The sequence below is a fragment of the Myotis myotis genome, unplaced genomic scaffold (genome assembly GCF_014108235.1).
Source record: "Myotis myotis isolate mMyoMyo1 unplaced genomic scaffold, mMyoMyo1.p scaffold_m19_p_3, whole genome shotgun sequence".
In the NCBI taxonomy this organism is placed as follows: Eukaryota; Metazoa; Chordata; class Mammalia; order Chiroptera; family Vespertilionidae; genus Myotis; species Myotis myotis.
In genome coordinates this window covers 89,992,714-90,005,544 of record NW_023416335.1, presented here as the reverse complement: position 1 = coordinate 90,005,544, position 12,831 = coordinate 89,992,714, and the positions used below count along the sequence as shown (strand labels likewise).

General features: G+C 39.6%; 2 protein-coding genes across 2 annotated transcripts in view; both read right to left on the bottom strand.

Annotated features, from left to right (window-relative positions):
* The window catches only part of MRPS31 (mitochondrial ribosomal protein S31), a 54,197-nt gene that overhangs the window by 18,671 nt on the left and 22,695 nt on the right, over window positions 1-12,831 (bottom strand). The window contains exons 5-6 of the mRNA XM_036300585.1: window positions 8,815-8,888; window positions 789-932 (exon numbers count right to left, since the gene is read on the bottom strand). Of these exons, the coding sequence (XP_036156478.1) occupies window positions 789-932; window positions 8,815-8,888 (218 nt within the window). The remainder of the gene's footprint in view (window positions 1-788; window positions 933-8,814; window positions 8,889-12,831) is intronic.
* LOC118651421 (ubiquitin-conjugating enzyme E2 variant 1-like) lies at window positions 4,824-5,740 on the bottom strand. The gene has a single exon (XM_036300586.1). The coding sequence runs from the start codon at window positions 5,501-5,503 to the stop codon at window positions 5,060-5,062; it is 444 nt and encodes a 147-aa protein (XP_036156479.1). The 5' UTR covers window positions 5,504-5,740; the 3' UTR covers window positions 4,824-5,059.

Here is a 12,831-nt window from a genome sequence, read left to right as displayed (position 1 = left end):
ATTAAATCCAGTATGCTATATTATTGTATATACCATACACATATACAAAATATAAGAATTTGCTAAGTCTCTAAAATTTTATTATAAAAAGTAATCCTATATAATAAAAGCCTAATATGCAAATTGACCAAACGGTGGAACAACAGGTCTCTATGATGCACACTGACCACCAGGGACAGACGCTCAATGCAGGAGCTGCCTCCAGCCTGGAGGCCCCAGGCTGGCCAAGGCAGGTGCCAGTGGGGGCCCCCCAACTGCCTCGCCGATCACCCCACAGATCGGCCCTGATCGCCGGCCAGGTCTAGGGACCCTACCTGTGCACGAATTTCATGCACCGGGCCTCTAGTACTTTATGAAAATATAAGATTATTTCTGATATTTAAGCTTCCATTCTACTTATTAATCCAAACAAATGAGAGGTTATAAAAAAATCGAAATATTACAGTAAGAGCAGAAAACTACAAAGGTTAAAATACGAACTACATTTTCCCAAGAATTAATGAGGTGTTTGCAACTTTTAGCTAATCTTTTATTTTTTAAAAAATATTTTTATTGATTTCAGAGAGGAAGGGAGAAGGAGGGAGAGATAGAAACATCAATGATGAGAAAGAATCACTGATCAGCTGCCTCCTGCACACTCCCACTGGGGATCAAGCATACAACCCAGGAATGCGCCTTGACTGGGAATCGAACCATGACCTCCTGGTTCATAGGTTGATGCTCAATCACTAAGTCATGCTGGCAGGGCTCAATCAGTGAATTTTATAAACCTCTGGAGTTAAACTTACCTGCTTCATTGTTAATTGGGAATTCCCACAGTTTCCCCTCTTTTGTCCACTGGATTATCTCTTCAAAACCATTCTGAAAGGACTGTTCATTTACTGCAGCTAACTGCTGAGCAAATTCCACATCCCAAAGTGAAGGTGCTGTTTCTATATAATAAAAACATTTCAAATAAGGACAAGTCAATATCAATATCTTTCTTTTTAAAAATGTTATAATTAACTCTGAGTTGGTGATATATCTTCATACCTTGAAGCACATTATTATACACTATACAGTGAAAGTTCGCTCTCTGAGAGCTAAAACTGAAACAGAAATGATACATAAAGACTACAAGTACAATAATTAAAAGCCTTAACTTTTACTTTTAGTGGTAATCAACCACTAAAGTCTCACTGGCCTCTCTACTGGAAAGAAAAAAAGAAATGTATATTTTGTTTAAAGATCCTATCTAATAGAGAGGGAATATGCTAATTGACTCTCATGCTGTCGCAAAGATGGTGGCACCTACAGCCAATAAGGAGGGAATATGCTGACTGCCCCACCTGCAAAGATGGCGGTGCCCACAGCCAATAAGGAAGGAATATGCTAATTGACTACCACACCCTCAAAGATGGCAGCGCCCACAGCTGCAAGATGGCCGGCAGGTGAGGGCAGTTATGGGCTATCAGGCCAGCAGGGGAGGGCAGTTAGGGGTGACCAGGCCAGAAGGGGAGGGCAGTTGGGGGGAACCGGGCCTGCAGGGGAGGGCAGTTAGGGGTGACCGGGATGGCAGGGGAGGACAGTTGGGGGCGACCGGGCCGGCAGGGGAGGGCTGTTGGGGGGAGTGAACCGGCAGGGGAGGGCAGTTGGGGGTGACTGGGCTGGCAGGGGAGTGGTTAGGGGGTGATCAGGCTGGCAGGCAGGTGAGCAGTTGAGAGCCAGCAGTCCCAGATTGTTAGATCGAGCCTAAACTGGCAGTCGGACATCCCCCGAGGGGTCCGATTGGAGAGGGTGCAGGCTGGGCTGTGAGACACTCCCCCACCCAGTGCATGAATTTTGTGCACCAGGCCTCTAGCATTTTTATAAAAATGAATATTTTAATACAACATGGGACTTTGTTCTTTAAAGTCAAGCGTATTTTTAGTCTGTTAAGTAACTATATACTACTAATAAAGACCAAAGAAAAATTAACATGATTATAATAATAATGACAGTAATACTACTACTAATGGACACTGAGAACTTACTCTTTACTAAGTGCTTTTTGTATATTAGTTCATTTAATCCCCACAACAAACTCTTAGTAAGGTAGTATAATATTAGCTTATAAATACCATCATGTAATATTTCAATCACTTGTTTTGAAAATTTAAGACATCTTTCAAGAATGAGTCATATTCCCAGAAGTGAGAACGTAAAATGGTACAACCACTTTGGAAAATGTTTCTCAGTTTCTTTAAAAGTTGAGAATACACTTACCATGCAACCATTTTACTCCTAAATATTTACTCAAAAGAAAACATATGTCCATACAAAGACTTAAAATTAAAGTTCATGTATGACCATGCCTAATAGCCAGCATCAAATGCTGGATAAAAAGTATGTTGGCCTAGAACAGTTGATACAGAGAAAAGATCATAGTAACTAGGCATATTAGCCATATTTACAGAGTAATAACAGTAAATAACTTATTATGGTCACACTTTTTAAAATTCATTCAGTGGACACTGATCAACCTGTCTTCTCATGATGATAATGATCATCCTCATTTTGTTCTTTAAAATTAAATTTCTTGGGGTCACATTGGTCAACATGAACATATAGGTTTCATGTGTGGGTTTCTATGTTATAAGATCTATATATTGCAGTGTGCCCAGCACCCAAAGTCCAATCTTCTCCTGTCACCATATATTAGGACCCCTTTTCCCAACACCCCCTTCCCTCTGGCAACCACCACACTGCTATTTGTGTTCATGAGTTTGTTTTATATCCCATATGAGTGAAATTATATGCTTCTTAGCTTTTTTTTGACTTATTTCACTTAGCATAATGTTCTCAAGTTCTATCCATGTTGTTGCAAATGGTGCTATATCACCCTTTCTTATGGTTTAGTAGTATTCCATTTTGTATATGTACCACATCTTCTTTATCCAGTCCTCTATCGCAGGACACTTTGGTTGTTTACATGTTTTGGCCACTATGAATAATGCTGTAATGAATATAGGGGTGCATATATCTTTGTGAATACATGTTTTTCAGGCTGTTGTGTTTCTTTGGTATATACCTAGGAGAGGGATTGGTGGGTCATATGGCGGCTCTATTTTTACTTTTTTGATCAATCACCAGACTGCTTTCCATAGTGGTTGTACCAGACTACATTTCCACCAGTAATGAATGAGGGTTCCCTTTTTCCTACAACCTCTGCAACACTTGTTATTACTTGTCTTGTTGATAATAACCATTCTAACAGGTGTGAGACGGTATCTCATTGTAGTTTTGATTTGCATTTCTTTAATTGCTAGTGAGGTTGAACATCTTTTCATATATTTATTGGCTGTTTGTATGTCTTCTTGGGAGAGGTGTGCTTTCAGGACGTCAGCCCACTTTTTTGATTGGGTTGTTTGGTGTTGATTTTGAGTTCTTTATATATTTTGGAAATTAAACTTTTGTCGGAGCAACTGTTTGCAAATATCATCTTCATCTGGTTAACTGCCTCTTTGTTTTGTTTTCAGTTTCTTTTGTCGTGCAGAAGCCTTTTAGTTTGATATGGTCCCATTCATTTATTTTTGTCTTTACTTCCCTTGCCTTTGGAGTCAAGTTCATAAAATGTTCTCTACGACTAAGGTCCATAAGTTTGGTACCTATAGTTTCTTCTATGTACATTATTGTTTCAGATTTTATATTTAGGTCTTTGACCCATTTTGAGTATATTTTATACATGGAGACAAATTGTAATCCAGCTTCATTCATTTGCATGTGGTTTTCCAGTTTTCCCAACACCAATTATTGAAGAGACTGTATTTAGTCCATTGTGTGTTTCTGGCTCCTTTATTGAAACTTGTAAAAAATGAAGTTACATATATAGTGTAGTTTTTTCTTTTGAGTGCATGTCATCTTCATCTTCCTTTGTTAGTTCAGAACTTTTATGTTTTTGTTGTCACAAATTATCCCTGTTTATACTGTAAGTTTTTGATGATCTTATTCTTAGTATTGTGACCTTATATTCTTTGTTTCAGGTAGAATAACCCCTTTGAGTGTTTCCTGCAATGGAGGTTTTCTGGTGTTAAAATCCCTCAGCTTCTGTATGTCTGGGAACATCTTTATTTCTCCTTCATATACAAAGAATAATTTTTCTGGGTATATTATTCGTGGCTGGTAATTTCTCTTTCAAATGTTTGAATATTTGGTTCCACTCTCTTCTGGCTTGCAGATTTTCTGCTGAGAAGTTAGATGAAATTCTGATGCGTTTTTCTTTGTAGGTCACTTCCTTTTTTTCCCTGACTGCTTTGAGAACTTCTTTGTCATTGACGTTTGAGTTTCAATACCAAGTGCCTTGAAAAGGGCCTCTTTGGATTGAGGTAACTAGGTGTTCTTTTTTGTTTCTTGGATTTGAGAACCTAGTTTTTTCCATATGTTTGGGAAGTTCTCATCCAATATTTGTTTGAATAGACTCTCTGTTCCCTGCTCCCTCTTCTTCCTCTGCAATGCCTATAATTCTAATATTGCTTTTTCTGATGAAGTCAGATAGTTCTTGTGGAACTCTTTCATTTTTCTTTATGCTCACGTCTCTCTCTTCTTCCCTCTGCACCATTTTTAGGTGGCTATCTTCGATATCACTAATTCTTCTCTCCATCTTGTTGGCTGTTTTCTTTGCACGGTTCACTTTTTAATCTCTTTAATTGCATGCTTCATTTCCAGGGTTTCTGATTGTGTGTGTGTTTTCTGTAAATATATTTTTATTGATTTCACAAAGGAATGGAGATAGAAACATCAATGATGAGAGAGTCATTGATTGGCTGCCTTCTGCATGCCCCACACTGGGGACTGAGCCCCACAACCTGGGCATGTGTCTCTTTTTCTTTTCTTTTCTTTTTATTATAGCACAACTTATATATTTCAAACGGACAACAAATTAGTATCACTTACAGTATCTTAAGATAAACTGCCTTTGAATAGGAGCTTCCTTTCCAGTACTTTGATGTCTACAAGACGTACCTAGAAAAGTTACTACTGTGGAAATTGAAGACTGCTTAAATCGAATGGGGGAGGAGTGGGCCTGTGATTTTCTTTTTGATTAGTTGCTGTAACACTGTCCTTTAGGTGGCTGAGGGAGTGACATACTTTCACTAGACATCATTAGGTGCCAAAGCTCGTGCAGGACATGTTTGATACTATATGAACGATGCCATTTCTCTAGCACTAATACGGCCCTTGGGTCCACCACTCCATTAGAACTATTAACTCCATTCATATTAATTTTTGTTACAAATCTTACAACATGGGGTACTTTAAGGTATTTAGGTCCACATTCTATTTTAAGGCTGTACATTCGGTTTTCATAAACTGTCCTTAGAGGCCCAATTATCATCCCTGTCCATCTTGTAAGTGTCATGTCTTCATCATCTTCTACACCCCAACTAATTGTGCAATCTCTTCCTCCTTTCTGGCCTTCTTCAAGTTCTTCCAACAGTGAAAAATTGCGAGGGACTTTTACTCCCAAGCCCGTGCTGGCTGCCATCTTGCGTCGCTGTTGCTTGAAGACCGGCCTTCACTTGAAGTTTGACTGTTCTGTGGGCTGGACGTTTTTCTGGGCTCAAATCAAGGTATTGGCAGGGCTGTGATGTTTTCTGAAAGTTCTGAAGGCGAGACTATAACGGTTTGAGCTCCTCTTAGTTCCTGTTGCTCTCTGGGCATGTGTCTTGACCAGGAATCGAACCCTGACCTCCTGGTTCATAGGCTGATGTTCAACCACTGACCCATGCTGGCTGGGCATGATTGATTCTTTTTTAAAATTTCAATTTCATTGGTAAAGTACTTGTTTTGTTCATTTTCTTTTTTCTGGGTGCATTTAATTGCCTATCTGTATTTTCTCACATCTTGTTGAGTATTTTCAGAAATGCAATCTTGAAATCTGTCATTTATATAACATATTTCCATGTGTTCCAGTTGACTTACTGGGGATTTTCCATTTTCTTTCTGATCATCCTCATTACTGTGGCTATTCATGGTATTTATTGTTTTCCTTTGCCTAGGCATTTATATACCAGCTTCCTTTGTAGAGGTCTTTCTACTATTTTCCAGTAGATGGTGCTGCATCACAAGATTTTTTAGTTCTGTGATCTCCTAGTCTTGACCTCCATGGCTTTCGTAAGACAGTACAGCTGTGCTGTTGGGGTGGGTTTGGTTTTGCACTCACTGTATTGGTGACCCCTGACCTCCATGGGAGTCCCACCTCAAGCTCCCCACCTGGGGATCTGTCACAGAGGGAAACAGCAGTTCTACTATAATTGTTCTTGGTTTACAGATAATATGCTCCTCGCACCAACTCCAAGGGCAACCAGAGGCGAATTTGGGGAGTCCAACAAGTGCCAGGGCTCTGTGGTTCTGTTTCTTTCTCTGAAGCACCACAGTTTGCCCCAACTGTGGAGAACTGCATGGAAGAACCCTGTGCTCTATCAGGCATCTGCTGACTTAGACACTGTTCACCCTGCTGTACTGCCCCACAATGTTCTCTGTTCCTCCCAGCTGAAGAAAGTGCCTCCCAGTGCCAGCTTCCTCCCTTCTCCACAACAGCTACAGGGCTATGTCTGTGGGCTGTGAACATTTTCCTCCCTTCTCATCTCCCTGTTTATTCCTGGTTACCCATCTTTAGATGTTTCAATATAGGAGTTTCTCAGGCATGCCTCTGTATTGAGCAGAGACTTCTTTGTTGAATTATAGCTAGTTAACTTGTTGTAATTTCAAGAGGAGAGGATCTCTCACACCACCATTCCTGATGTTTCATCATTATTAACTAGAGTCCCAGTGCACAAAATTCGTGCACGGGTAGAGTCCCTAAGCTTGGCTGGCGATCATGACCGATCGGGGCCTTCCAGCTGCCGGCTGGGGCCTTCCTTCCCCAGTTGCCGGCTGAGGCCTTCCTTTGCTCTGCGCTACCGCCTGGTGGTCAGCGCACATCATAGCGAGTGATTGAACTCCCAAGGGGACACTTTGCATATTAGCCTTTTATATATATAGAAGATTGATGTTAATACCTGCGACTATCTATTGAATGTGCACTATGATTCAGGCATTATGCCTGACACTTTAATTATATTATTTTATTTAATCCTTGAGATTAGCTCCATTTCATAAGTGATGGATGGGAAACTCAGAGAGGTTAGTATGGCATAATCTGGGCTGAATAATCCAGATACCCAAACCAAATCTCTCCAGGATAAGCAATAGGGTATAGGACTATATTCTTTGCAGCACTAGTAAGAACTTAGTGGGGAGCAAAATGTGGTAATCATGGGACAGAAGAACTCATTCATTTGTTCAGTAAATAATTATTGAATGCCAACTATAAGTCAGGCATTATTTTAGGTGGTAGGGAAACAACAGTGAATAAATACTAAATTTAGGTTTGCACATTATTGATATTCTTGTATTTAATTGGGGGAAAATGACATTCAAATGTAATATAGCTTATTAAAACAATACCTTCCTTAGAGTAAATTGACATAAATTTGTGCATTACTTTCCTTATTAGAGTTTCATTATTTTATACTATTTTGTAAAATACATATAACTTTTATTACCTCCTTGCTAGCTACTTTCAGTTTTAGAAATAATATTTCTGATTTTAAAAAAGCAAGCTGGCTCTTTCAAGAATCCAAGTGTCTCTTCTGGCTATTCATTAGATGGACAATAGCAATTGCCCTGACAACAAATTCCCTCTCTGAGGCAAGCTTAACAGTTGCCACTTCATTAGGGGGAAGGTGATCCTTTCCCCATGCCTGTGCATTTCCTTTTCATCACACAGGACAGAATGCAGTCAGCACAATACAGGGTAGGGTGTTCTCTTAGCTTCAACTTCATTTAAATATATAAACATTGATTGAATTAACTCCTTTCCTTTATGGATATATAGTTTATCCCAATTTGTTCAAAAAAGGATTTTAAGATTTAAAATAACGAATTCCTATTATCTGTAAGCCACTTTGCTAGGTGCTACTATATAAAGATCACTGAGACCTAGCCCCTAATATCATGAGCTTATTGAACAGTAGGAAAACCAGTAAATGATAGAAAGTTTACATGAGTCACTGGAGGGGGGGCTTAGGAACTTAAATATTAAATATAAAATTATGTCTACCAAGGTCCAAAAAGCTTACAATCTTTAGAATTGGAAGTAACTTGTAAGCTGGAGACCATTTGTATTGAGTTTCTTCAGTTATTTTATCAGTAAATCAAACTTAATGCCAAGCAAAAAGATATTCTTATTTCTCTTTAATTAGACTTAAAATGGCAAATTTGAAGGATTTGACTTCTTGCCTAAAGAAGAAAGGAGAAAAAAACAAAGAACAGACTGTGCACTAAGAAAAAAACACTACAAGTCTGCTAAATATATTCCTTGAATGTTCCTCATCCCATCTCCTACGCAATCACTAAATCAGTAAGTTAGGTCTACCAATGCTATCTCCTCTTCTAGACAGTGAGATGCCTTAAGGCAGAAACCAGTGTATCTTTCTGCAATAGTACACAGGTACACTGCAAATAGTGGGAGATCAATGTTCTACTCCAAATTAGTAGCCAATCTATAGCTCTGGATTCATGTGGCTGGTAGTCACCCCTTACTTCCCATTGCCTCACAGAATGAAACATTTCAAGAGGAAAATATGACAAAGGCTAGCAATGTCAGCAAGTACATTCATAAGCAGGATCCATGCCAATGACAGGATGGAATATTTAAATACCTGATTATTATGCAATCAAACATTAAGGACATTTATGAAAGATAGAATTTTTCTATACATGAGAAATAGTGTTGTTCTTTTCTTAACAAACCTGTTTCAGGTGCCTCTTCAGTAGCTGCCTTAACATCAAAAATATTAAGTCTCTTTCCCTTAAATATACTTTTCCTAAAATTAAAGAAGAAAAAATAATTTATTCAGTGAGTATTTATACACTGCCAATAAAAATTGTTTATGAGAAAAAAATTTATATAAAGTATTCAATGTAGATATTGAAGTAATTCCACTGATGACACCAGACATTTTAATTAAACTGCCATATCTTTAAGACTAATAACTAAAAATAGGAACAGATGAACTTGAATTTTTACATCATAATACAACAAAACAGTGAAAAGCCTAATTTCCAAAATACCTAATTGTAAAGATTAGCCTAATTTGCCATAATTTTTATTTGCTCCATCTCATATTAATGTTTTAGAAAACTCAATGTTGTGGGAAACTATCAAAATATGGAAAATTAGAAGTTGTCATAAATGAATCTAGAACTTTGGTCAAGATATCAAAGTAGGTTAACTCTGTGTTCACTTCCTCCTGAGACCATATCAAAATTACACAACCAACAAAAAAATGTACAACTAAATTATAGTACAACCACCCTTGAGAAACACCAGAAGACTAACAAAACAGAACTCCTATCACTAAGAATAAAAAGGAGTAGCCTCCATGATACTGATAGAAGGAGCGGAGATTTGAAAGGACTGGTCCCAAACTCACATGTGTTGGTTATAAATCGGGAGGGACAGCTCTGATGTAGAGGTCCTTCCTGAGGGTGAGGAGTCCCAGCCCAATACTGGGCATCCAGCCTAGATCAGTGGTCGGCAAACTGTGGCTCAAGAGCCACATGCGGCTCTTTGGCTCCTTGAGTGTGGCTCTTCCTAAGCCTTAGGAGTACCCTAATTAAGTTAATAACAATGTACCTGCCTATACAGTTTAAATTTAAAAAGTTTGGCTCTCAAAAGAAATTTCAATTGTTGCACTGTTGATATTTGGTTCTGTTGACTAATGAGTTTGCCGACCACTGGCCTAGACCATCAGTGGCAGGAATAGGAGTCCCCACAACATCTGGCTATGAGAATTAGCTTGGATTCAGCCCGGGTGAGAGGGAGGTCTGCTAGAGTACCAGGCTTTCCTCTTAAAGGGCTTATTCACTAAGGAACTCACTGACTTTGAATTGGGGTAGTTGCTCAAAGCACCAGGGACAAACAGGGAAGACTGAATTGTCTGGCTTTAGGGTGTAGGTTGGAGGAGCAGTTCTCTTCAGTACTAAAAATGCTGGCAGGTGCCATTGTCCTTTTGCTGAGCCCTCCCCCTATCCAGCCTGCTAGTGCCATATCTGAGTCTCCATCAAACTTGTTCACCCTGGTAATTCCCTGAGAACCCACCCCACATAACTTGTGCACATGGCAGAACCTTTCAGTGGCTGTTATTCACAAGCGGCTGGCCTCAGCCCTCAATGTAGACTTACCTAAAATCTCTGAAAGGTTCCAAACAACCCCAAACAAGAAGTGACCAGCCTCAGTGTGCCCTATAACTCTTGCTAAGTAGTCCCAGCACTAGTGGCAGCTGGCTTCTGGCATTGGTTTGCAGCCTAGCCTCTCCCAGGCACCTCCAAACTCAGCAGAGGCAGCTACCAAACACTCACTTTGTAGGTCCTACCAAGTGGCCTCAGGGTTGGGCACAGGTAGCAGCTGACTTGGGCCTGTAATGATACCCGCCCCCCACCCCCAAGAGGCCCCAGAGCCAACACACCAAGAGGCCAGCTTCAGAGCACACCACAGCACCACCCAATTAGTTCCACAAATGACATAGCAGGCATCAGAGTCCTGCTACAGCAAATCCCACTTTGTGGGGTCAGCCCCCAAACAACAGCTTGTCTGCTGTAGTCATGGCCAATCTTCACAACTAGTCAGTCTGAAGGTCAATCCCACCCACTCAATGATGTGCCAATAGCAATCAAGACTTAACCACAACAGGAAGGTAAACACAACCCATACAAGGAACATTTCTGGAGCACCTGGCTCAGGTGATCAGGAAGACTGTGCCACTGCACCCCATAGGACACCTACCACATAAGGCTACCCTGCCAAGACTGGGAGATGGATCAGATCCACCTAATACATAGAAACAAACAGGGAGGCAGCTCAAATGAGGAGGCAAAGAAACATGGCTCAAATGAAAGAACAGATCAAATCTCCAGCCAAAGAACTAAACAAAATGGAGGCAAGCAATCTACCAGATGCAGAGATCAAAACACTGATTATAAGCATGCTCAATGAACTTAGGGGAAGAGTAGATGAACTCAGTGAGAACTTACACAAAAAGACAGAAGTCATAAAAAAGAACTTGTCAGAAATGAAGAATACAAAAACAGAAATGAAGAATACATTAGATCAGTCGTTCTCAACCTTCCTAATGCCGAGACCCTCTAATACAGTTCCTCATGTTGTGGTGACCCTCAACCATAAAATTATTTTGTTGCTACCTCATAACTGTTATTTTGCTACTGTTATGAATCGTAATGTAAATATCTGATATGCAGGATGTATTTTCATTGTTACAAATTGAACATAATTAAAGCATAGTGATTAATCACAAAAACAATATGTAATTATATATGTGTTTTCTAATGGTCTTAGGCGACCCCTGTGAAAGGGTCATTCGACCCCCAAAGGGGTCTCGACCCACAGGTTGAGAACCGCTGCATTAGATGGAATCAATAGCAGATTACATGAAGCAGAGGATAATATCACTGGTTTGGAAGATAAGGCAGCAGAAAACACCCAATCAGAACAGCAAAAAGAACAAAGAATAAGAGAAAATGAGAATAGTTTAAGGGACCTCTGGGACAACATTTGCATCACAGAGGTACAAGAAGAGAAACATCGAAGGATTGAAAACCTATTTGAAGAAATAATGACTGAAAACTTCCCTAGCCTGGCAAAGGAAATAGACATACAAGTCTAGGAAATGAAGAGTCCCAAACAAAATGAACCCAAAGAGGCCGCCCGCACACACAAAAATGTTGCTAAAGTCAGCAGTTTTCTTAAAGGCAGAAAATAAAGCCTGTTTTTTAAAATATGTATGTGTGTTTTTTAAATTGATTTTTAGAGAGAGAAGAAGGGAGAGGGAGAAGAAAAAGAGATAGAAACATCAATGAAAGAGAAACAGATTGGCTGCCTCCTGCACACCCCCTACTGAGGATTGAGCCCGCAATCCAGGCATGTGCCCTGACTGGGAATTGAACCAATGACCTCTTGGTGCATGGGTCGATGCTCAAACACTGAGCCACACTGACCAGGCTACATGTTTAATTAGAAATTATAATTATAAATGATTGCAGATAAATAAAAACATTCCCACTTACAAAGCAATGGTTCTGGCCTGGCCGGTGTGGCTCAGTGGTTGAACATAAACCAATGAAAGAGAAGGTCATGGTTTGATTCCCAGCCAGGGCACATGCCCGGGTTGCAGGCTCAATCCCCAATAGGGAGCATGAAGGAGGCAGTTGATTGATGATTCTCTCTCATCACTGATGTTTCTACCTCTCCCTTCTTCTCCCTTCCTCTCTCTGAAATAAATTTTAAAAAATTAAAAAGCAAAACAAAAACTAAGCAATTGTTCTGTAATTTTAAAACAATAATGAACTTTCTTTACATAACTATTTTTAACTATTGAAATTAATGTCAGGTAACTTTTCCTTGTATATTTTAATCAACTGCTGTATCCCTCAATTCACATTCATGTTTGAGTACATTTACTGGCAGATTAAAACCAGTTTATAAAGATAGGGTTAGCCTAGCTGGTATGGCTCAATGGTTGATAATCGATCCAAGCACTGAGAGGTCATAGGTTCAATTCCTGGGCAGGGCACATGCCTCCACTGCAGACTCAATCCCTAGTAGGGGACGTGCATGAAGCAACTAATATATGTGTCTCTCATCAATGTTTCTATCTCTCTCCCTCTCCCTTTCTCATATTTTTCTAAAAGGTAGGGTTAATTTTTAAAATAATTTTGCATTATTTTTGGGATCAAATTACTTTATTTCTA

Excerpts from the sequence above, each read along its gene's own strand:
- LOC118651421 (XM_036300586.1), bottom strand. The coding sequence starts at position 5,503 with ATGGCAGCCAGCACGGGCTTGGGAGTAAAAGTCCCTCGCAATTTTTCA.